This window comes from Primulina eburnea, chromosome 16 (genome assembly GCF_022965805.1).
Source record: "Primulina eburnea isolate SZY01 chromosome 16, ASM2296580v1, whole genome shotgun sequence".
Taxonomy (NCBI): Eukaryota; Viridiplantae; Streptophyta; class Magnoliopsida; order Lamiales; family Gesneriaceae; genus Primulina; species Primulina eburnea.
The window spans coordinates 6772659-6797448 of record NC_133116.1 but is presented as its reverse complement, the minus strand read 5'-3'; the positions used below and the strand labels follow the sequence as shown (position 1 = coordinate 6797448).

The window sequence follows — 24790 nt, the reverse complement described above, 5'->3', positions numbered from 1 at the left end:
GCCAAAACAAGAATTTACCTTATTTAACCTTGAGAGTTAGGGTAATCTCAACGGGTCAAAAAAACTTGTTACACCGCATCAGAACTTAGACATTTAGATCATGAATCCATTACACCTCGCATTTGGTCGTGATTTTTCATTTTAGTAATAGTATATTAATGGATCAAACAATTCACACCAGAAACAAAAAATAATTCGCAAACATTCATATAATGACAAAAACTCGTGTGAAACGGTCTTACGGGTTGTATTTTATGAGACGGATATCTTATTTGAGTCATCCATGAAAAAATATTATTTTTTATGCTAAGAATATTACTTTTTATTGTGAATATTGGTAGGGTTGACTCGTCTCACATATAAATATTCGTGATATATATATATATATAGGGAATCTTACCAATGCTTTGGATCAACTATAATTTATTCGTCTAGATTACATATTACGATTAAAAAACCATATTTATACAGTGATTAATTGCTTAGGCCATGCGTCATCAATTGACTTCTGATGAAACGACCAGATCCAACAAATACTAAAACGAGTAATAATTTCATTCGAAAATAACAAAACTTTTAGTTGTGTTTACATATAATCTTAAAATATACACATCGTCTCCAAATCTCGAATATTTAAAATGGAAAAACCATACAGTGTAATGTCTGTATTTCTTAAAAAAAAAAGACTAAACGTGCAAACAAAATCAAATTATTACATCGAAATAAATTTTTGACTAATTATATTTATTGGACGGAAATTACGATGATTATTTTCCGAATCCATTTTACAAATAATTTCTATTTTGTCCTAGATATTTGCAAGCTGCAACACAACGCCGTCCAACATTAATTAATTCAATTCAAAGAAAGAGAACACATGAAGCCTTTTGTTCGATGCCTTTATTTATTGGGAACATGCAATAGAAAAGTTGAAGTTAAATTTAGTCTTTACAAAGAGTCAAATGGACCAAAGAATTGTTTCTGAATCTAGTCATTTCAACCAACGTGGTTGGACTTTGGAAAAATCAATTCTTAATTATGCCTTTTTTTAATGAAATTTCTAAATATATATTTTAGTACTACGTTATTTTAAACTTTACAGATCGTACTCAGAGAAGGTCATATCGTATGCTCAAAATTTTTATTTAAAAATCAGGTTGATCGTATTTTTGCTTATGTATATTTAATTTTTTTACTATCTGAGTTTTAAATATTGTCAAATTTTAGTTTAGTTTATTATAATTATTTTGTTGTTTTTTTTTTTTTTTACTATATTAGTTTTTTTTCCGATATGACTTTGTTGTGACATATATGCGACACTGACATGTGTAATGTTGCAATATATGAATAAAATCGTAAAAAATTGAAAGATAAAATATTTTTTGGGTGCAATAATTGTCTCTGTTTGGTAGAGCGATCGAACCGTGGTGCTTGAGCTGTTGTGCGGTCTAAAAGATTTTAGTTGCACAATTACCACTAGTTATATCTTTTTGTAAAGCGATAGGCACTTGGTCCTACAATTGGTATCAGAGCCAAGGTCACGAGTTCGATTCACATTGATTGCAAGGAGTGTATTATTGGACGGGAGATTGTTGGGTGCAATAATTGTCCTGCTTGGTGGAGCGATCGAACCGTAGTGCTTGAGCTGCTCTGTGGTTTAAAAGATTTGAGTTGCACCATTATCATTAGCTATAGCTTTTGATAAAGCGGTAAGCACTCGATCCTACAATTTTAAGACATAAATTTGATAATTTAGAAAAATAAAATCGCAAGGTAAATATATATGACCATAATATAATTTTTCCTTATAAATAATATGAAAGGTGTTAAATGTAGTAAGTTGCAATAAAATCGATATATGTGAGAGCCCAATATATTTGGCCCAAACACATTCCTAAGCCCGGCCCAATTTGAGTAAGTTTTAATTAAAAAAAAAAAAAAAAAAAAAATGAAATGATAATTATCACTTTCTCTCTCCCGTAAGCTGCATCGGCCGAGCTTCGTTTTCTTTTCCTTCCCTTTCGAAATTTCATTCCTTGATTGTGGTCGCTCCGCTTATCAAAAAAATAAAGTAAGCATAGTTTTGGAATCTTCTCGACGAGAGCTATCCAGTGATACCCATTTTGCAAGGTTTTATCGCGACTCTCGTAGACCCGTCGGAAACCCGCCGCCTGTTTTTCGCCGGAAAAGTTGAAAGAAATCTCGGGTTATCCTAGGTGAAGCTTGAATCTGAAGTTTTGAGTAATATTCGAAATTTCAGAGGTATAATTATGATTTTAGGGTTTCGAATTTTGGGGATTTTAATTCAATTGAGTTCCAATAATTAATATATATTGGATTATTGATTGTAGGTGCTATATCGGAGCCGATTGGAGGTATTAAGCTAATTTTCGAAATTTAATTAGATAATATTTCGAATTTAGCCTATTAATTTGGGAATTTGTGATTTTTGAAATGTTAAATCGTTATTGGGATGCGTTTATAGCATTAGAAATAGAAAATGAAAATTTTGGAAATTCCTAGAAAATATCGAAAATTTCAGATTCGGTACGATTGAATTTTCGAAATTTCAAGTTGTCCGGTATTGAGATATTTAAGTTAAATAAATCGCTATATTTGACTTTGCTATGAGTTTTAGGAATTTTAAAGCCTAAATTATGGATTTTTGGAATTTTAGGCTAAATTAGTGAATATTGGAATAATAAATTGAAGTTGATATGAAATGTATTATTTGCCACAGGATTGGATTATTCGAGAAATCCTTAAGAAATTCAGTGGTAAATTAAGGGTTCAGTTGAGGTACGCATGAACTGTTTTATTATGACGTCTATAGTGATGTGAAATGACGTTAAGTATTATGTATGAGTTGTGGCGTGCTTTATGTGCTTTTGTGAATAACGTGATTGCATTCACGCATTTATTTGAGTTGATCTCATTAGTGCATAGCATTTCGAGCCTTGACTCCGTTGATTGTTATTGTTACTGATCTATCGAGTTGTAGCGTCATCGATGGAGTGGGTGGGTAGGATTAGCACTCCTGATGACTTGCATGAGGACTGAGCGGGTCGCACCCGTACCCTCGATGCTACGTGCATGGATGAGCGGCGGCATGTTATTACGTTGCTGCAGTCCTGGCACGGGTGGCCACTGTTACTGTTGCTGATGCGTTTCATTTGGACTCCATTTTGGTATCCATTATTTCGTTGCTACCGACACGCATTGCATTACATTGCATTGCATCGCATTTTACTTGACTTTATTTCATGTCAGTTATATTTGTCGTAATATTACTGGTTCGTCGTACTGGGGCCCGACCCCTCGTTTCTTTTTATGCTGTGGTTGTTTTTGATGCCATAGCAGGTTATTCAGGAGGATTTGACGCGTCTGGTGGAGCGTCAGGTAGTGGTGCCCAGTCGTCGAGTCGTGGTTGAGAGTTCCCAGATATATATATACTATATTATGGAGTCATACATTTACCGGGGAGATGCCCCGTGTAGCTGTACTGTTATTTTTACGATGTTTTGAATTGATAGTTGTGTGATCGAGCCTTGCCGGCTCTGCATGTGTTTAGTCCTGGCCAGTGCGGCTATAGGTTTGTGAATTGATGTTATGACTTTATTTCGAGTATATAAATGTTGTTGTGATATTTTGATATTTTTGGGATGTCCTATTTACGAATAGGTCATGCCGAAATTTCTGTAGGCCCAAAATGAGAAAATTTTAATCGCTTTCGCTGTTTACATTAATAAATCCTGGTTGTTTGGTCATTAAATATTAATCAGGAGCACGGGCCCCCACAGTTGGTATCAGAGCGTAACTGGGATATGCTCGAATTAGGGTCTAGGGCACTTGAGTCTAGACACAAATAACATGATTGTGCATGTGTTTGACTATTTGCTCTTATTTGAATTATTTGGTGTGATTTGATTGAATTTACCTGCATTAGAATGACTAGCTGATTAGGCATGGTATGTAGTTTAAAAAAAAAAAAAAAAAAATTGCCTATAAATTTCTTTTACCTGTTATCTGCCTGTGGATTTAATCCTCGTGTCTTGTAGAATGGCACCTGGAGGAAGAGGTAGAAAAGGAAAAGAAATAGCACAAGAATCTGAGGCGCAAAATGTTCGAGGACTTGCAGATATCATTAGAGGTAGACGTGGTCGACCTCGAGGACAAGTCGCTCAAAATGTTGAAGAAGAAGTTAACCAAGAACCTCCTCGACCTGAAAGACCTGGAGCTAGACAGGTAGCGATTGAGCAAGAAGTGGAACAACTGACACAGAAAGTTGGAGGAATGCAGTTAATAATTTCTCAGTTCCAAGAACTACGTCCTTCAAAATTCTTTGGCAACGAGAGCGGAGAAAAAGCAGCAAGCTGGCTGAAAAGTATAAATCATCTATTTAATTTGTTGGAGTATTCCCAAGATATTAAATTGAAGCTTGCCATCTACCAACTTAAAGATCGAGCACAACTCTGGTGGGAAGCCACAGAAGAAGCAATGAAGGACTCTGGTGAAAGTATTACTTGGGATGCTTTTCGTGCTCACTTTACCCAGGAATATGCACCGCCATCATATTATGCTGCTAAAGAAGAAGAGTTCAATCAGTTGGTACAGGGCAACAAATCAGTGGTGGAATATGCTTCACAGTTTTCCGCTCTTTTGCCCTATGTTCCACATGTTGCCAGGAATGATCAGGCTAAACTATCACGTTTTCTGCATGGGTTGCAGCGGACTGTTCATACGTTGGTGATGACTGGATCGCCTAATACGTATATTCAAGCAGTGGAAAAGGCGAAGAAAATTGAAGCAAGTTTGCTTAGAGGAGATCCCCAGCCAGGTCCATCATCTGTTTCTCAGGGATCTGGGAGTAATATGTCAATGCCAGTGGATTTACCTCCATATCAGCCTGTACAGTCATACCAACAACCCAAACAGCAGAGGTACAAGGCAAAAGGAAAGCAATTCAAGAAGAAGTCTCAATCCAGCTCCTCCAGTTCAGGCAGTGCACGAGGGGGAGGTTCTGTTGGGTCGTCTAGCACTGTGCATTGTGACCGATGTGGTGGTCGACATTTTAGTTCCCAATGTGTAGGAGTTCAGGGGTCTTGTTACGTTTGTGGTCAAGTTGGACATTTCGCCAGAGTATGTCCTAATGCACAAAGACAGCAATTTCAGCCACAACAGTCTGGACAAGTTCCCCGAGTACCAGCTTTCCAGCCACATGCTCCTGCACAGTCATTTCAGCAATCTGGTTATCCACCGCCTAGAGGTCCTCCTCAGCAACAAATTACAGTGCCACAGCAGGCTAGAGTCCATGCATTGACTCAAGACCAGGCTCAGGATGCACCAGGAGGAGTGATTGCAGGTATTTGTTATGTTTTTGACTATCCTGCACGCATATTGATAGACACAGGAGCATCTCATTCATTTTTATCTGCCGCATTTGTTGATGAGCATGAGATTGCTACTATTCCTTTGTTGGATATTGTGTCAGTTGCTACTCCTGCCGGTGTATACTTGGTGTCCAATGAGATAGTTTTGAATTGTGTGATTAGATTTGAGGATAATATTATGATAACTAATCTAATCAAATTAGCTATGTCTGATTTCGACTGTATCCTCGGTATGGATATATTGACGAATTATCGAGCTACTGTGGATTGTTTCCATGGAGTTGTCAGATTTAGACCGTATTATGGCAGCAAATGGAATTTTTATGGTTATGATTCACAGTCTCGAATTCCATTAGTATCTGCAATGGAAATGTTCAGGTTGTTGTCAATCGGCAATGAAGGATTTTTGATCTATGCTCTTGATGCAACACGGGAAGAACGATTGAAAGTTTCAGACATTCCCGTTGTCAAGGATTTTCCAGATGTATTTCCTGATGAGATTCCAGGTTTTCCACCTCAAAGGGAAATAGATCTTAGCATTGAATTGATGCCGGGGACAAATCCTATTTCTAGAGCACCATATCGTTTAGCTCCAACAGAATTGAAAGAACTCAAGGAACAGCTACAAGATTTACTGGAGAAAGGCTATATCAGGCCCAGTATGTCACCTTGGGGAGCTCCAGTATTGTTTGTAAAGAAGAAAGACGGAACGATGAGAATGTGCGTCGATTATCGGCAGTTGAACCGGGCTACTGTGAAGAATAAGTATCCTCTGCCGCGTATTGACGACTTGTTTGATCAGTTGCAGGGTACTTCTGTGTATTCCAAGATTGATCTTCGTTCCGGATACCATCAGCTCAGAGTCCGAGAGGAAGATGTTCCTAAAACAGCATTTCGGACACGTTATGGACACTATGAATTCCTAGTCGTGCCGTTTGGTTTGACTAATGCTCCAGCGGTTTTTATGGATTTAATGAATCGTGTATTCCGGGAATTCATAGATAAATTTGTTATCGTTTTCATTGATGACATCTTGATTTATTCTAAGTCAAAAACAGAGCACAAAGAACATTTGAAATTAGTTCTCCAAACACTCAGAGAAGCGCAATTGTACGCCAAATTTTCTAAGTGTGAGTTCTGGTTGGACAGAGTTTTATTTTTAGGCCATGTTATATCTGCACAAGGAGTATCTGTTGATCCTAATAAAGTTGAAGCTGTTATCAATTGGCCTAAACCAACCAATGTGTCTGAGATTCGAAGCTTTTTGGGATTAGCTGGGTACTATAGGCGTTTCATTGAAGGATTTTCTAGAATAGCTAGACCTATGACCCAGTTGACACAGAAAGATCGACGTTTTGTATGGACTGCAGAATGTGAGTCTAGTTTTCGGACTTTAAAAGAAAAGTTGACCACATCTCCAGTGCTAGCTTTGCCTTCAGGCTCAGGTGGATTTGTTGTCTGTACAGATGCTTCTTTAAATGGACTGGGTTGTGTTTTGATGCAAAATGGGCGAGTGATTGCGTATGCTTCTCGTCAATTGAAGTCACATGAGACTCGATATCCAGTTCATGATTTGGAGTTAGCTGCCATTGTGTTTGCATTGAAGATATGGCGTCATTATCTGTACGGAGAACAGTTTGTGATTTATTCTGATCACAAGAGTCTGAAGTATCTTTTTACACAGTCTGACTTGAACATGAGACAGCGTCGATGGTTGGAATTACTTAAAGACTTTGATTGTGAGATTCAGTACCAACCAGGGCGAATGAATCAAGTTGCAGATGCTCTGAGCAGAAAGGTTCAGCCTAAAATGTTGACATCTTTGACTATTTCAAAGATTCATGAGCATTTGGGAACTTCAGGATGGACTTATCAGTCTAAGGGCGACTACTTTATAGTTTCATCTATACAAGTTGAACCACAAATTGTTTCTAAAATCAAAGCAGCACAGAGAACTGATCCGCATGTTCATAGATTGAAAGAATTGACTCAGACAGGTCAATCAGAAAAGTTCAGTGTTGCTTCAGATGGATGTCTGCGCTATCAAGGTAGACTTGTGGTTCCGAATTTGATAGATTTGAAAGAATCTATACTTCGTGAAGCTCATTGTAGTCGACACAGTGTTCATCCTGGAATGAGAAAGATGTATCATATCTTGAAATCTCATTACTGGTGGGAAGGTATGAAGAAAGAGATTTCTGATTTTGTGGCTAGATGTTTGACGTGCCAACAGGTTAAAGCTGAGAGAATGAGACCTGGTGGTATGTTACATAGTCTTGAAGTACCACAGTGGAATTGGGAGCACATTGCTATGGATTTTGTGACACACCTACCTCGTTCTAATCGTGGTTGTGATGCGATTTGGGTGATTGTTGATAGATTGTCTAAATCAGCCCACTTTATTCCTTATGATCGTACTTGTACTTATAAGAAAATGGCGAAAATGTACATCGATCATGTGGTGAGATTGCATGGTGTGCCCGTAACCATAGTATCAGATCGTGATCCCAGGTTTGCTTCGAAGTTTTGGGGTAGTTTGCAATCAGCATTGGGTTCAAAGCTGGCGATGAGTACTGCATATCACCCACAGACAGATGGTCAGTCTGAAAGGACCATTCAGACACTCGAGGATATGTTGCGAGCAGTCGTGATGGATTTCAGGGGTGGTTGGCAGGAATCATTGTCACTTGTTGAGTTCTCTTACAATAACAGCTTCCAAGCAACCATCGGAATGGCACCATTTGAAGCTTTGTACGGTAGAAAGTGTAGATCTCCGATATGCTGGGAAGATGTAGGAGAAAGACAAATGTCAATGCCAGAATTTATTCAAGAAATGAAAGAGAAGGTTGAAATGATCAGGAAAAGAATGAAAGCAGCTCAGGATCGTCAAGCCAGTTATGCTAATAAAAGGCGTAGGCCTTTAGAATTTCAGGTTGGCGATCAGGTTTTCTTGAAAGTATCACCGTTTCGTGGTACTATGAGATTTGGGCGCAAAGGGAAACTAGCTCCGCGTTATATTGGTCCATATGCGATTGTTGAGAGGATTGGCACTTTGGCTTATCGTTTGGACTTACCGCAGAGTTTGTCTGCGATACATGATGTGTTTCATGTATCTATGTTACGAAAGTACGAACCAGATCCTTCTCATGTCTTGAGGACTGATGAGGTGGAGTTGGATAGTTCCCTTAGCTATATTGAGCATCCAGTGCAAATTCTTGATCGCAAAGTGAAGCAACTGAGGAATAAGACGATTCCATTGGTTATGGTGCAGTGGAGTAGACATGGGAGAGAAGAAGCTACATGGGAATTAGAGGCTAAGATGCGTCAGGAATGGCCTCACTTGTTTGAAAATGTAATAAATTATTCCATGTATTCTGATTTCCCTATGTACTATCAGTGGTAAATGTTTGTAAACCACTTTTGTATAAATGTTATGTATGCTAGATTTCGAGGACGAAATCTTTTATTAGTAAGGGAGAATGTGAGAGCCCAATATATTTGGCCCAAACACATTCCTAAGCCCGGCCCAATTTGAGTAAGTTTTAATTAAAAAAAAAAAAAAAAAAAAAATGAAATGATAATTATCACTTTCTCTCTCCCGTAAGCTGCATCGGCCGAGCTTCGTTTTCTTTTCCTTCCCTTTCGAAATTTCATTCCTTGATTGTGGTCGCTCCGCTTATCAAAAAAATAAAGTAAGCATAGTTTTGGAATCTTCTCGACGAGAGCTATCCAGTGATACCCATTTTGCAAGGTTTTATCGCGACTCTCGTAGACCCGTCGGAAACCCGCCGCCTGTTTTTCGCCGGAAAAGTTGAAAGAAATCTCGGGTTATCCTAGGTGAAGCTTGAATCTGAAGTTTTGAGTAATATTCGAAATTTCAGAGGTATAATTATGATTTTAGGGTTTCGAATTTTGGGGATTTTAATTCAATTGAGTTCCAATAATTAATATATATTGGATTATTGATTGTAGGTGCTATATCGGAGCCGATTGGAGGTATTAAGCTAATTTTCGAAATTTAATTAGATAATATTTCGAATTTAGCCTATTAATTTGGGAATTTGTGATTTTTGAAATGTTAAATCGTTATTGGGATGCGTTTATAGCATTAGAAATAGAAAATGAAAATTTTGGAAATTCCTAGAAAATATCGAAAATTTCAGATTCGGTACGATTGAATTTTCGAAATTTCAAGTTGTCCGGTATTGAGATATTTAAGTTAAATAAATCGCTATATTTGACTTTGCTATGAGTTTTAGGAATTTTAAAGCCTAAATTATGGATTTTTGGAATTTTAGGCTAAATTAGTGAATATTGGAATAATAAATTGAAGTTGATATGAAATGTATTATTTGCCACAGGATTGGATTATTCGAGAAATCCTTAAGAAATTCAGTGGTAAATTAAGGGTTCAGTTGAGGTACGCATGAACTGTTTTATTATGACGTCTATAGTGATGTGAAATGACGTTAAGTATTATGTATGAGTTGTGGCGTGCTTTATGTGCTTTTGTGAATAACGTGATTGCATTCACGCATTTATTTGAGTTGATCTCATTAGTGCATAGCATTTCGAGCCTTGACTCCGTTGATTGTTATTGTTACTGATCTATCGAGTTGTAGCGTCATCGATGGAGTGGGTGGGTAGGATTAGCACTCCTGATGACTTGCATGAGGACTGAGCGGGTCGCACCCGTACCCTCGATGCTACGTGCATGGATGAGCGGCGGCATGTTATTACGTTGCTGCAGTCCTGGCACGGGTGGCCACTGTTACTGTTGCTGATGCGTTTCATTTGGACTCCATTTTGGTATCCATTATTTCGTTGCTACCGACACGCATTGCATTACATTGCATTGCATCGCATTTTACTTGACTTTATTTCATGTCAGTTATATTTGTCGTAATATTACTGGTTCGTCGTACTGGGGCCCGACCCCTCGTTTCTTTTTATGCTGTGGTTGTTTTTGATGCCATAGCAGGTTATTCAGGAGGATTTGACGCGTCTGGTGGAGCGTCAGGTAGTGGTGCCCAGTCGTCGAGTCGTGGTTGAGAGTTCCCAGATATATATACTATATTATGGAGTCATACATTTACCGGGGAGATGCCCCGTGTAGCTGTACTGTTATTTTTACGATGTTTTGAATTGATAGTTGTGTGATCGAGCCTTGCCGGCTCTGCATGTGTTTAGTCCTGGCCAGTGCGGCTATAGGTTTGTGAATTGATGTTATGACTTTATTTCGAGTATATAAATGTTGTTGTGATATTTTGATATTTTTGGGATGTCCTATTTACGAATAGGTCATGCCGAAATTTCTGTAGGCCCAAAATGAGAAAATTTTAATCGCTTTCGCTGTTTACATTAATAAATCCTGGTTGTTTGGTCATTAAATATTAATCAGGAGCACGGGCCCCCACAATATATAAATGAATTTATATTAAATTATAGTTTAAATGGATTTTTTGACATCATCTTATTTTCTTAATATATTTTTTCCAGTTGAATTCCATTTTTCCTCAACACATAATTTGGTATAATGGGTAATATTTAATATTTTAATTGCAGATCTCCAACTGAATATATGTATTATTATCCACAATTAATAATCAAACAATTATGCACTTTTAAATTAGGGGGTATTAGTGTGTATATTCTTTAACCACACAATTAAGTCTTTTTTTAAACCCAAAAAAATTAGGGCGGTGCTAAGATTTACTGTCAGATTAATTAAATTATAGCGTGTAAGATGATTAGGAACCTTTTACTATTCCATAAATGAATACATGATATATTCAACACCAAAAGTTGACCAAATTTAATGATGAATATGATTTTTAAGATTTAATATATCTATACACACAAAAAGTAAAATTATCATTATAATGATCAAAACAGGACAATGTTTTCCGATTGTGAATTGGCCATACTAGTTCTCTTTATGTGTAAAAATTAGACATTAGCGTTTTTCAATTATTGATCATGTCAAACCTATAATAGTTTGAATAGAAGACAATGTTTTGTGAATTGACCAAACTAGCCCTTCATGTTCCCGCAAATAATTTTTAATATAACGTTACCATCAATAGATTTGAAGTTAGGTTGATGTAATGACAATCACCAGTTGTATAGTTAATACATATAAATTAGAATTTAAGTGAGACGGGGAAAATAGTCTAAAATTAATTTTCTAAATTTTTTTATGTTAAAATTCTAAATTTATATCTATGTGATGCCTTTGAATTTGTAAAAAAGGAGGGGATAATTTTTTAATTTACAATTGTAAAACAATTAAGTTATGATAATTATATCACTTAAATTAATATGATATAAAAAATTATAAACTGCGAAAAATTTTAGATCATTATAAATATGGAATTATCATCATTCATCTGACACGTCTCAAATATATTCTCATGATCACGGGTCGTAATTTTACAATCCCGATCCATTGTTATTATCATCTCATTATTATTTATTATCTCATAGCTCACCATTTTGTTATGTTAAATTTTATTATTTTTAATTAGCAAAAAAAAAAGAAAAATACTAGGTATGAATCTAATTTATTGATAAACTTTTATTAATAATTAATTGAATTGAAAAATATTGTTATACTTAATTAGTTATATTTTATTCAAATTCAAATTTAATAATTTGTAAGTGTCTAATATATATAGAATTCATCGATAATATACATGATTTTACATTTCAGATAATAATAAGAAAATTCAAATATAATAGAATTCAAATTTCCTGTTAATTGCTTTGAACCTTGGCAAATGTAATTCTGAAAAAATGAGAGAATAATGATTATAATGAGACATGGTACTGAGATTAATTTAGAGTTGTGATATTTTTTTTCTATTTTTTGAGATAGAATAGTGATATTTTAATAAATATCATAATATAAAAATAAGATGAATATACAATTGTTTGGAAAAAGTTAGGTATTTGCAACATCTTTGCATCACAAGTCACTTAATAATTGGTTGATTTTAATTATTAAAGTAAGGAAATGAATATTCGTTTGGTGTAAGAAATGAAGTTTTATTGGTTAACTACTTTAAACAAATATATCTTAGACACAAAAGAGTGAATGAAGTATTATTATTATTATTATTATTATTTTTTCAATTCTTATGTCTAAATATATCATTTTTCTGAAAATACAATTTATGTATATGGGCTCTTTTAGCTAATATATATATATATATATATATATATATATATATATATATATATATATATATATATATATATATATATATATATATATATTAAATACTATTTTAGATTTTCAAGATGTAATTTTTTAATTTTTGGAGTATATTTATCAATTAATTGATATAATGAATAGAAAAATATCAACATCATACACCAAAATAATTTCCTACACTCTTAAATTGCTTAATTAATTAAAATACATTCAATTCATATAATTCTATTACACTCTTATATTTGCTTAAATAATTCAAATTCATTTATATCATTACATTTGTATTATTCTGTTAGTTCAATTTAATACTTAATCTGATAAACCATTATTTATAATTCTTATAATTTGTTTTCATCTATCTTTTTACCGAAAAAATTGTTGTGAAGTATAAATTCAAGAAAATATGGAGATACATGTATAGCCACCAAAATAGTGCAAAAGGTCAACTAATTGGTGCACCGATGGAGAGTAGTCGATTTAACAGAACTTCGTACCCTTCGTTTGACTCGCAAAACAGGCTAGTCCTACTGAAAGAAACTTATATAAACACGTCCCTGTATCTACAACACGCTCGAAAATTATCTCCCAACAGCATCCGGTAGCAAATCCAGGTGTATACATTAAATAACTGGAATCTCGTCCCTTCTGCCTTCAAGAACCTGCATACCCAACATAAGACAATTTCTCAGAGACAATGCGAACTCTTGTGTGTAAGCGGTCGCCTCATTTCGTTGGATTCATTCGTCATGGAAATAATAATAAAATGAACAGCTAGCCAGACAAGGAAGCATTATGAAGTGTGACAGCTAAATCAAGTTGTTCATGTTTACATATAACTACAAGCATACTTAGTTTCTTCAAATTGAGAACTGAATTAATTAATGCTATAAATCTCTTACACTTGCAGAATGCGCTTAGATTCTCTTGTAAACAAAACCAAGTTGTCAAACAGGTATACCAATGCTGATTTAAGAACAAGTATTGACTATTTTGCGTGTATCTGTGATATCTTAAGAGTTAGATTAACCTCAGCATGTAAAAAAGAGAACCTAAACTACGACTTCTTGAATGCGATTAGATTTTTCCCTCAATCTCTATAGATAATCCTCTGGTGAGTCTATTATATATTCATACCCGAAATATTACGAGCCATATAAGTCAAGAACAATACATAATTGTACTCAACTCAACTAAGCCATGACATGGATTGAAGCCAAAATAATAGAAAAAAGGTGATTATTTATGTTATGACAGATAATAGAGACAAGGTTTCCCTGTCTCACAAGTTTACAAGTATTCAACTCTTCTTTTGTAATTTTAGGAGATTAGTTCTAACAAAAACTGTGTATCAATTGGCAGATAAATTGAATAATTTACACTTTTCGTGTGTCCGTGTGTGTATGACATGTTCATTATCGTCATAACATACACGAAGGCACAGGAATTCGCTACATGTAAATCAAGATTAAAATTGCCAACTTGGTTATTAGTAGTAATACTATCCAGTGCATATTAAAGAATTCAATACAAACTACAGTTATTCAACTTCAGAATAATAATAATTTAAATTATACTGATACTTAGGTGGGGAGATCACACCAGAGGACCTGTTCTAATAAACTTTCGGTGAAGTCTGACCTGGTCCATCGACATATATAACCACTGATAAATAGGGAGAAACACTTTTATTTGTACTCAGTTCTAACATCAGTTGCAATCAACTTGACATCATTAATCTATGAACATGGACAATTATATAATAACAGTAAAGCTCATTGATTATGTACTATAATATCCCACACACAATGTTTTACCTCCGTAGATAGTCTTACAATTTTATAGTCATCTGAAATCATAAATTCAGGCTTGGCAGATTGGTAAAAACTTATTAATATTAAGCAAGGCCAGAAAGATTGAAATCCTTGGTAGATACATATTGAGGCCAATCAAGAATCATGTTGCAGTATTCTACAAAGTTTATGAATTAGAGCCTACAAGGTATGAGTCAAATTTTTACGATCAATTGCACGGTCTTGTAAAATAAAATACGTAGACTAAAACCAAAAAAAGGGATAATGGGCCATTTTCTACATGATTTTTAGTTCAATGATATTTCCCCCAGAACTTGGATAAATGTACTCAAGACCTAACCGTTTTCTTTTCTTGAGCATATATTGAGGTTGAATTCGAAAACTAAATTCAATTCTTTTTAGTGAGTCAAAATCTTGTCACAATGGTAAAATCACCTCAACCTATGTAGTGAACACCATTAGGCATTAACTAAAACAATTTATAGCATTAAACACTTTCAAAAGATTGACAAAGGGTATTTGAAAAAGGTAAACAGATTAGTACATCATGGCTGGCTACAATTCACAACTTGATAATTTGAATTATATAGGAAATGAAGCGGGATATGATTGCTTTGAAATTGTAAAATTCAGTGAAAGAGGAACTTCGAAATTCCTATTTCTACTTTCTGGCATCATGACATACAACAGCAAAATGTCATTAGAATTGAAAATACAAAGGGCGAATAAGAGGGGGGAAAAAGAAACAAAGAGTACAAGAAAATGAAAAAGTCAATAAAACAAATGGTCAAAGTTGATTGAGAAGCTCATTTATTACTAGGCTCGTGAACCTCGTGTTGAAGCTTTATTCTCTGTTCCAGACAACGTTCGTGCCAGATTTAGGATTAACATTGTTTAGATTATTTGTATCGTGACTTGCATTCCAGACTAAAAGGTATGGCAAAAGAACTGCAGGGATTTATGAAAACAGATACAAGCAAAAGGAGATCTCCATACAAAATATTAAAGTCAGATTCAATAAGAAGTTTAATGAACAGGCCAGAAGGCCTTCGTTCAGATGATTTCATAATGACTCTTCTTTTGGCTTCTCAGCATATACCAGAAAGAATCAAACTCAGACAAGCTTCAGCCGGCTAACACTATGCTGCACCTCGACCCCAAGACAGGGTACAGTTCCCATCCAATGGGTATGCATGCACCGGGATAAGATAGCCAAATGTAGCTTCAGACACACGAAGTTCAAGAAAAATTACAAATAACAGCGTAAAAAAAAGAACCCGAGTTGGTTGCGTGGCTTAATAAAAAGCACAAGAATGCGAAATGCCTGATGGCTATAGACTGAAAAATGAAAGAAAAATCAGCAACACTTAACTAGAAAAACCCACCTGCACAACAATTCAAATCTAAAGGATAAGCGTAAAAATAATAATAGTAAAAAAAAAAAAAACCAAACCAAGTAAGAGTATTAGCGTCTACAATCGCTGAATTAGGCTACGAAAGACAAAACCAAGTTAAAAAATCAGATGTTCTAAACACAAGCAAAAACGATTCTCCAAATAAAACAAAAGAGGCCTGAAAGCGGTGAAAGAAGCTGCCCCGCCAAAACCCACGAGCCAAAATCAAATCTTTACCGCTAAACATAAGAAGCAAACCTCCGGCGCTGTTGGAGCTGTTATCAAAGTATATGTTCAGAATCTTTACCAATTAAAGAGGCGTTTTTTTCTGCTCTTCTGGCGAACATAATTTGGGGTGGATATGGTGGATTCACAAGAGAAGAATTCATCGGGGTTTAGCTGTTGGTGCAGAACCCTGTACTTAGTGGGGTGGGGGTGTATTGAATATAGAGATTCAATCATTTTCAACTATTTTTTTAAAATTATAATTTTTCGTGGATTTGAATGATTTTTATTTACTTATTCTATAATTCCATGAATTTTTGTGGAATTTTTGCAAAATTTTCATATATTTTTGTAAATAATATAATATTTTTTTAGTATTTTCTAGAAGTAAATTTCGATTTATCCATTCTCAATTTTATATTAAGATTACGGGCGCCGCAATTCATATTCCAATACAGGTCCCATCCCATGTCTCTTCTGCGCCACACAAATTCATTCGTCACCTCTGTCACCTTTGAGCTATCTAATCCATACATGGAAGTCGAGTAGTCTTCTTTTGCTCTGCTTTTTACTCTAATGTCACAAAAATGTCTTCTTTATGGTCCTCATCGCACCGACTTGTAGTCTCTCAATGGAGGCCCAACCGCGCAAATCGCCGCTACTGGATTTTGCCACATTCTAGGAGAATCTCGACTTTTGTTCCTTCCCCTGTCTCATACTAGAAAAAATCTTGACTCGTGTTTCTTTCAGTGCACGTGTTCTTTTGTTTGCATTTTCTCTTGATTTTTTCTTTTTTTTTTGGGTGATGACGATCCCGAGTTTATGTGGTTACAGTTGGCCTACGATCCTTCCGAAGAATTGTTTGGACTGTCTGCTGATTTGCAATCAAGGCTTTGCCAAATTCTTGGTGTCTTATTTCCTTTTTGTAAATCTTGTTCGTTCTTGATTTTGTATTTCTACATTTATCTGCTCATCATTGTATAAAATATAATTTTTTAAAAATGAAATGAACGCTTTTTATCTTAGATTCGGGAGAGTTAGATTACTGAATTACAGTAATTATATTTCTTGTTGGACATTGTTTAGCAAACTTTATGTATTTCGTGTCAAGGAAAACAATAGCCATGGTATGTCGATTCTCTGTCGTGATTTAACAATGCGTGGAGCCTGAGGGAATGACAAGAAAAATTCAGTGCTGTAAATTTTCAAGGGATGCTTGCATCTGTTGTTGATGCTTTGCTTATACAATATACTTTTTATGGTTTTTATAACATATGATTTGTTGAAGAATGAAATAGATTTGATTTTAAATAAATCAATATAGTAATTTCTAATTTGGCAGATAGGAACTTGAAATCTATCATCGGACAAGTGATTTAAATTTTAAATGGCGAATCTTTGGTGTCGATGTTCATGGAGTTCATGGGGAAGTTACTTCACCTTCGTGACTATTTTACAGTTATTTCATTGTTTCCTATATAGGAAGGTTGCTTCTGCTACATCCAAACCAAGGTCATGGTTTGGTCCAAATGGCCTATATATTATAGAATTACCGTGCCCAATTTGCCGGGGAAGAGGTTACACTCCATGTACCCAATGTGGAGTAGAAAGGTCACGATCAGATTGTTTGAAATGTAATGGAAAGATAAATGATATTTTGATTTACTTACACATGTGTTACAACTGTTAGCAATCGCCAGCACAAACTATTTATGTGGTCAACTGTATTTTTTCATGGATATCACTTGCCAATGTAGCTTCTAAGATGTTTAGCTAACTCTGTATTGCCGATTTGTAAGAGGGTATAGTCACTTGCCATCAGTGCCTTGGTGATTGCATTATCTGGGAAGAGTCCATTGATGAACGACTTTGGGAGAAAGCCCGCTCAATGTATGTGACTGTGTTTTACTAGCCTACCACTTTCATGTGCTTGGCCATTGTGTAAGTACACATGATTGATGAATCATGAACAATTCAATTCAGTTTCACTCTGAAACACAATATGCTTGTACCTGAATTGAACCCATTTTCAAAAAATTGCGGAATTGATTCGTCTTGCTTGTTTTTCACTGTTTTTTATATGCTTGGTACTCTTTGTGAAATTGAGACTTCACGTTTTAGAATTTTTGTTTTGAGTAGTTCTAGTTAATGCGTGCATTTCCAGTTCTCCACTAAAAGTTAAGGAAGACGATGAGGTTGACAACTTGGATACAAAGCTAGATGTAAGAAGGAAAACCGAGAGAGTTTATCGCAGCTCCCGAAGTCAGTTAAAAAGATCAGTAAATCCTTGAAAGTTTGTTAACATTTTTCTTGGACCTCTGCACAGTATATTTTCATCCTCTTTGTTGCATTCTTCCATGCGAGTTATTCAACATTTGATTTTCTTTTATAATCTCTTCATTTCAACTCTAAGAATGCCTGGTTTAGTGTTCTACTTTATTTTTATTTGATAAGCTTTAGAATGTGTTAGAAGCTACTAATCTACATCAATAAAACTTAACTAATCTAATCTTCGAGGTGGCATATTGATTTCTGCATAAAACTAGACAGGCTCCTTTACTCCAAATGTTTCTTTCATATATCGATATCCACTTCTCTCAATGTCAATCGTGCTCTCTGTAATTGAAATGTGGTGCTTTTGCTGCCAAAAATGTACTGTTTCTATCATTTATAACTTTTTACATAACACCAGTCACTCGTACCCATATTCTCTTGATATAATAGCACTCACTCATGCCTATACACAGTACAAGAGAAGCTAGCATTGCAATGAAAGTTCCGCTCTATTTTTTTCATTCCTTCTAGCGACTTTCACCGGGTTCAAATCAGCTTATAGTTCTATATTTCCTTATTATGATTAATATATGTTCTTTTTGCAGGGGTAAAATTTTACTGCCATGATTGTGGATGTGAGTGTCACAGGCGAAACTATTGTCCACAAGCTACGGTCAGAGTTGCTCTTGGACAGTTCCATTGCTGTCTGTGTACGCGAGAAGGGGTATAACATAAGAACATGCCGAAGACCTAAAACAAGCTAACAACAAATCCCGGCAGGGAAGATTCACCATTGCAAGATTTGTTGTCAAAGTGGTCATAACAGGAGAACTTGTCCACGTCTGGCTGAAGTAGAATCTACTGTTACTGTGAACGAAGATGCTTCCTCTCCAGAAGGGCTTTTACATGCTGTCCCTTTGGAGAAACAACGCAAGGAATTGTTCATACAGAAAATGATCACTTCAGGACTAACATGGCAAGCCTCACTGAAATTCTTGGAGCTTGACTTTTTCATCTTTCATCATTCGATTCACGGGGTCTCTGGATTTGACCAAGATTTCGATCCAAGAACATGAATTTCAATTGGTTGCTGTCATGTATTGATTGTGTTTTTGTGATTGTGTTTATGTGATATTTAGAGTGGAATTTACGTATGGAAAAAACTTATGGTAAATGAGCTTAGATAACATAAATACAATTTTTATGTAAAACTAACGGTAACCTCGTGCATGGAGTGTTTGTACATTCTATTTTTTAAAATAAAAAACAAAAAAAAAAGGGAAAAAAAAGGTCACTACAGTAAATACAAAAATTAGTAAAAAGAGTGACAAAATGAAATAAAAAAAGAAAGAGAAAAAAGCCACACAAGGTACAAACGTACCAATTTTGGTCTGTCTTCACCCTTTATAGTAACAGAAGATTATATCGACTATGGACAAAAGTATGTATAGTGGTGCCAAATCAAATGGACCTTACAATTCTACTGATAAAATTAGTGCAAAACTCAATTTAATCCTACCCAAGTTCAAGGCAAGAAGAACACCACCAGATGGGATGCCCTTGCGGGCTGCAATTAAAAAGAGCAGATTAAGATAAACCGAAAACAAAGTAGAACAGCAGCAGGGTTTGTACGTATAACATTCCTTTTTTTCCCATCTTAATCTTGAGTATTATTTATTAATCAAGATCCTAAATGGGAATGAAACAATATTTATATAAAAGAAAAGTAAATTAGCAGGGTTTGCCTTTAATGCACTTGAGTGCACCAGCAAAACGTGTGAGCCTTCCTGCATAGGAACCAGGCTTGAACTTGACCATATTTCTCTTTGTCAATGGACTTTTTGAGTGCTTAAACTCGGGCCCTGATTCAACAAAGTAGGCTCCATTCATGAACACGTCGCCTTCCGATCGCCATTGCCATTTCATCCATTGGTCCTTAGTAGCATAATCCCTCTTCGTCACCTACATGGGACACGCATATTATGATTTAGAAACTTTTGTGCACATATGATATATGTGTCTACAAACATGTGTTTAGATCTATTCTTTTTACCTCTTTGGTGAAGGGGCCGTTTGAGGCTCTGAACCGGTTCCCTTGGCTGAGAATGGTGGGGTGGGCGCTACCACCAATGGCGTACATTTCCCAGTGGGAGTAGTCGTTGTTCACGACGTGGAAGAAACCCCATCGGCACCTTGGCATCCTTTGCACCAGACCCCTTCCGAATCGATTGAATGCTACTGTGACTTGCATGATTGAATCTTTAGTAGTACTATCATGCGCACCCAAGAGCATCACCTGCACCACAATGTGTTAAAAAAAATGAACAGTTGTGGAAAGGTTTGAGCGTAAAAGAATTGAAGAATTATATCCTTTTAAGATTCAAGAAATAACAGGCAAATCAGGGGAAAATTCAACAGGTTCATTCAATCACCCCATCTCAACCCCCCTCATCCTCTATCGGCCTCCTTTCGGCTTCTAGGTTATGTTCCAACTTACATCATTGTGGTTGTTGAATTTGCAGTTAGATATGGTGATAGCAGTGGAACCCTCAATCACGTCTATGAGCCCATCACTACACTTAGACAACGACACATGATCGATCCATATGTTGCTAGCACTAAACACTGAAATCCCATCACCATCGCTCCTCGTACGCAGTCCGATGTGGTCCAGTGAATCTCGAATCATGCCACCATTCGCCGGCACAATATCATGGATCCAAATATTGTGTATGATAATATTCTTCACAAATTGTAGGGTCAAACCAGCCCCATATGCAATGTGCACAACTGCACCTCTTCCATCAATGGTTTTGTCACTTTCGAAAATGAGTTCTTCCCTTAGCCTAATGACCATGTGATGAGCAAAAACGATCCACAGCGGCTTCTTCTGGATGACAGCGTGGCGGAGGGTTCCTGGTTTCGGAAAAAACATGTCATCATCTGAGGGGTCAGTTACAATGTAGTACCGACCGTCCTTGCCACCTGTGGCATGGTGGCCAAAGCCTCGGGCACAATCAGCTATCTTCTTCCGGTCCTTGGCCCAGTTGGGATCGCATCGCAAGCACCTGTCGATGGGGTTCGTTGCCGAGCAATCACTTTCTTTGAGGCTCCTCCTCGTCACATTGGAGCTTACCAATACCCTACACATGCAAAAAATAAAAAATAAACAAACATTGCCAAATAGTTGAAAAAAGATTGAAAGCAAAAATGATAGACCTACTCTCCAACTTGTTCGTTGAACTGATCCGTAAGTTCCTCGGGATTCGGGTCAAACGCGCTCAAGGAATCCTCGAAAGATTCCTCGGATCTCTTTTGCAAATACTCATCGTAATTTGCAATCTTAGCTACAGATTTTGGTACATTATTAACAAGTAACACAAGGCAGAAGAGAATTATTAACGGTAATTTACAATAACTTAGCGCCATCAGAGCGCTGTCTTATATTTTTTTATCTTTTCAAAATTTTCTTGGATTTATTTATGTATTTTCGAGAAAACTCGAATCACTGGCATTTATCTTTTCAAAATTTTCTTGAATTTATTTATGTATTTTCAAGAAAACTCGAACCACTGGGAATTTTGTGCCAGCGATTCGGTTTTTGTCTCTTCTCAAGGAAAAAGACCAAACGTTAATGGGAAAGAATTTGTTTATATTTATGTACAATTTACAAAATCAGCGGACTAGAAAGTTTTAAGGAAGCAAGAATGGTGGATAGATATTTACTTCAACTTGCCCTCCCACGAAAGAAAGGCGGGAACAATGGGGAACCAATAGGAAACAGAGGTTGGTAGTTAAACTAACTTTTAAAAGGTTAACGTTTAAATCATACAGGATGGGGTCGTTTCCCGCTAAAGTTAAATTTTTCGCCCCTTATATTTTGACTATTTACAATTTTAGTTATTTATATTGTCAAAATTGAATTCTAGTTTTGTATATTTCAATTTTGGGTACTTTCAACTTTTTTTATCGGGATTTTTGACATGATATTGTGTATATGAGCATCACGTCGACATTAAATCGGCGCTATGTTCATGCTATATCCGCACTACATTAAAAGAAGAACAAAAATTCAAAAAAAAAACATAATATTAAAACTTAAATTTGACAATATAGAACACCAAAATCTTAATAAAACATATATACGTATTCAAAATTGCAAATTTTCATAAAATAAAATTTAACATAACTCTTCTATTGAACACTACTGACGGGCCAGTATTTTTCTCAATCCACATCCGAAGTAAATAATAATCATTTAAATTTAATTTACTTATTTAATGCACGATCTTGCAACGAGAAAATCTATATATGTCATAGGAAATTTCAGCTTATTTTTGGCACAATATTTTTTTAGTTCCATACAATCATAATCATGAAAATGTGAATAATCATTGTCCCTTCATTACTGACTATTTATCATTATATGGAAGTGCATCAATCTTGGAAGAAATTCATGAAGCCAAAATCACTCTCCATTTGCACTTAAGGAAAACCAAAATCACTCATGAATCTCGGGTGTGTATCTTGAATCAAGAAGAGGCCACGTTCATTCGGGAGAGAAAAGTGCAATCATCACGTTGATTAAGCAATCAGCGACATTCTTGGAGTGATACGGGCTTACCTTTATAGTTGATTATTCAAGCCTATATAAGAAACAAACTCTCTCCCCATAACTTCAAGAATTCGAAATTTAGCAATTGCAGCAGCCTAGTCAAATCTCTACCGCAACCTTGTTCGAACGAAGTTCTTTTAGCATGTCTTTTTAGCGCCTTAATCCAAACGAAATCAGGTAAGTGGGCTTTTGCTATGTATTTCTTTGTAACTTAAACTTTGTATAAATATTTCATGACATACTTGTATGTGTGTCAAGCCATTTTTCGAAAATGCTATTACATATTTCATAAAATCTCGATCGATGTACGATATGTTTCTTCTATTTCCGATGTTCTTTGATTCTGCTGAGTTCATTCAAAAATTTCGATAAGTGTTGTTTGATACATCTGATTCTGTGGTGCACTGTTATGATTCGAGTGGATATGGAAAGACGATTGTAAATTATATATGGCCCCCATCAGTGGGTATAAAACTGTGTTTCGGCCCCCATCAGTTGGTATAAAACTGTGTTTCGGCCTCCATCAGTGGGTATAAAACTGTGTTTTGGCCTCACCCCTTAGAGGACTAACATATCGGGGACAATTTTACCATGGAAAACGAGATGAATATCAGTGTTTTCGTTTGTTCTGATTCGTTCTGTTCTTAATTGTCTGATAATCTCTGTTTCGCATTTCGATTCCGATTCTGATATGATATAAGACACTATGTTTTGAAAAATCAATTTGCAATATGGGTTTTAAATTATATTCATATATATTTGTGGTAATCGATCGGCCCCCACTTGCTGAGTGTTTCCCAAACACTCACCACTTACATTTCTCCCCAGATAAGAATGAAGATCAAGTAGACGAGGATGAAATAGGACATGCTTTGGAGTTGGTGAGGAATTTTTGAGATATGAAGATTTCTCGCTTATGTTCTTCCTAAGTTTCGATTCAAGTTATATACTGCTTCCGCATATTTTATTTCGTTTTGGAATTTATCACTGTAAGACAAGATTATTTTGAGTTATTTATGAAATAGACTGGTTTTGGTTTATACTGAACTACGAGGCTTGTTGTTTGACGATTATGTGATTGTTGAACAACGCCGGTGTCGACTAACCCCGATCTCGGGGCGTGACACAAAGTCTGAATCAATTCATGAAGTCAACCTATTGAGATCAGCTCAATATAATTCTGAAATGAAGAATCACTCTATTAAGATTCAATCTTTATTTATCTTTTGTGTGTGTGTGTGTGTTTTACTCGAATTTCAAATATTAAGTTATTGGCCTAGTGGCACAATGTACCAATAAAAGGACGTGATATCGAGTTCAAAATCCAAGTTTGTAATTATCATCCCCAATATATATATATATATATATATATATATATATATATATATATATATATATATATATATATATATATATATATATATATATATATAAATCAATTATTTTATCAATTATAAATTAGAGCATCATTTTGAATTATGTTCGGCTCCTTGTAGGTTACGATCACTATGAAAATATGATGTTACTGTTGAAAATTTCTAAGTTAAATTAAGTTGCCTTCTGGAAGACACGACAGGTATTGCTTAAATTTGCTCTCGTCTTATAATAATATTATTGATATACGTATCTGAGCAAATGATTAGATTAACAATATGGTACACAAAAACATTTATGTTGCTCCAAAGTTGAAATCGCTCAAAATCGCTCACCTTAGGCGTCCCTCACCACCGGCCCGACAGGAATGTGAGAGGAGGTAAATCATGGTGACTCAGCCAACCAGCAGCAGCTAGACCTTATGTTTCGTCGAGGGAATTTAACTCTCACACTGCCGCTTGCGAGACTCGATCCCTGGTCATTGCTCCAAG

General features: G+C 35.6%; 3 protein-coding genes and 1 long non-coding RNA gene across 24 annotated transcripts; 2 read left to right on the top strand and 2 right to left on the bottom strand.

The window, feature by feature from the left end:
* The first annotated feature begins 1924 nt into the window (after positions 1–1924).
* LOC140816834 (uncharacterized) lies at positions 1925–10806 on the top strand. Of its 7 annotated transcripts, none has more exons than XM_073176314.1 (5): positions 1926–2262; positions 2352–2375; positions 2741–2799; positions 4059–5362; positions 10372–10806. In XM_073176314.1, the coding sequence occupies exons 4-5, from the start codon at positions 4060–4062 to the stop codon at positions 10440–10442; spliced, it is 1374 nt and encodes a 457-aa protein (XP_073032415.1). In that variant the 5' UTR covers positions 1926–2262; positions 2352–2375; positions 2741–2799; position 4059; the 3' UTR covers positions 10443–10806. The 7 variants fall into 7 exon arrangements, with proteins under 7 accessions (XP_073032418.1, XP_073032415.1, XP_073032411.1 ...); XM_073176310.1 differs by having other exon boundaries at positions 1932–2262; positions 3358–5362; XM_073176309.1 differs by having other exon boundaries at positions 1933–2262; positions 3361–5362.
* A 2338-nt stretch (positions 10807–13144) lies between these two features.
* Positions 13145–16232, bottom strand: LOC140817140 (uncharacterized). Its single transcript, XR_012114720.1, has 2 exons — positions 16049–16232; positions 13145–14597 (listed from the first exon to the last, which is right to left on the bottom strand). It is a non-coding gene; the product is annotated as an uncharacterized lncRNA (long non-coding RNA).
* A 268-nt stretch (positions 16233–16500) lies between these two features.
* On the top strand, positions 16501–19115 carry LOC140816333 (uncharacterized). 15 transcript variants are annotated; one of them, XM_073175534.1, is made up of 5 exons: positions 16501–16787; positions 16871–17681; positions 17838–17926; positions 18201–18298; positions 18916–19055. In XM_073175534.1, exons 2-5 carry the CDS (start codon positions 17424–17426, stop codon positions 19038–19040), a joined length of 570 nt encoding a protein of 189 aa, XP_073031635.1. In that variant the 5' UTR covers positions 16501–16787; positions 16871–17423; the 3' UTR covers positions 19041–19055. The 15 variants fall into 15 exon arrangements, 2 of the variants coding, with proteins under 2 accessions (XP_073031635.1, XP_073031636.1); XR_012114564.1 differs by having other exon boundaries at positions 16501–17670; positions 17845–17926; positions 18176–18361; positions 18916–19026; XM_073175535.1 differs by having other exon boundaries at positions 16501–17670; positions 17845–17926.
* A 565-nt stretch (positions 19116–19680) lies between these two features.
* On the bottom strand, positions 19681–21927 carry LOC140816332 (pectate lyase-like). Its single transcript, XM_073175533.1, has 5 exons — positions 21827–21927; positions 21534–21763; positions 20808–21453; positions 20364–20606; positions 19681–20272 (listed from the first exon to the last, which is right to left on the bottom strand). Exons 2-5 carry the CDS (start codon positions 21737–21739, stop codon positions 20042–20044), a joined length of 1326 nt encoding a protein of 441 aa, XP_073031634.1. The 5' UTR covers positions 21740–21763; positions 21827–21927; the 3' UTR covers positions 19681–20041.
* Between the last annotated feature and the right edge of the window lie 2863 nt (positions 21928–24790).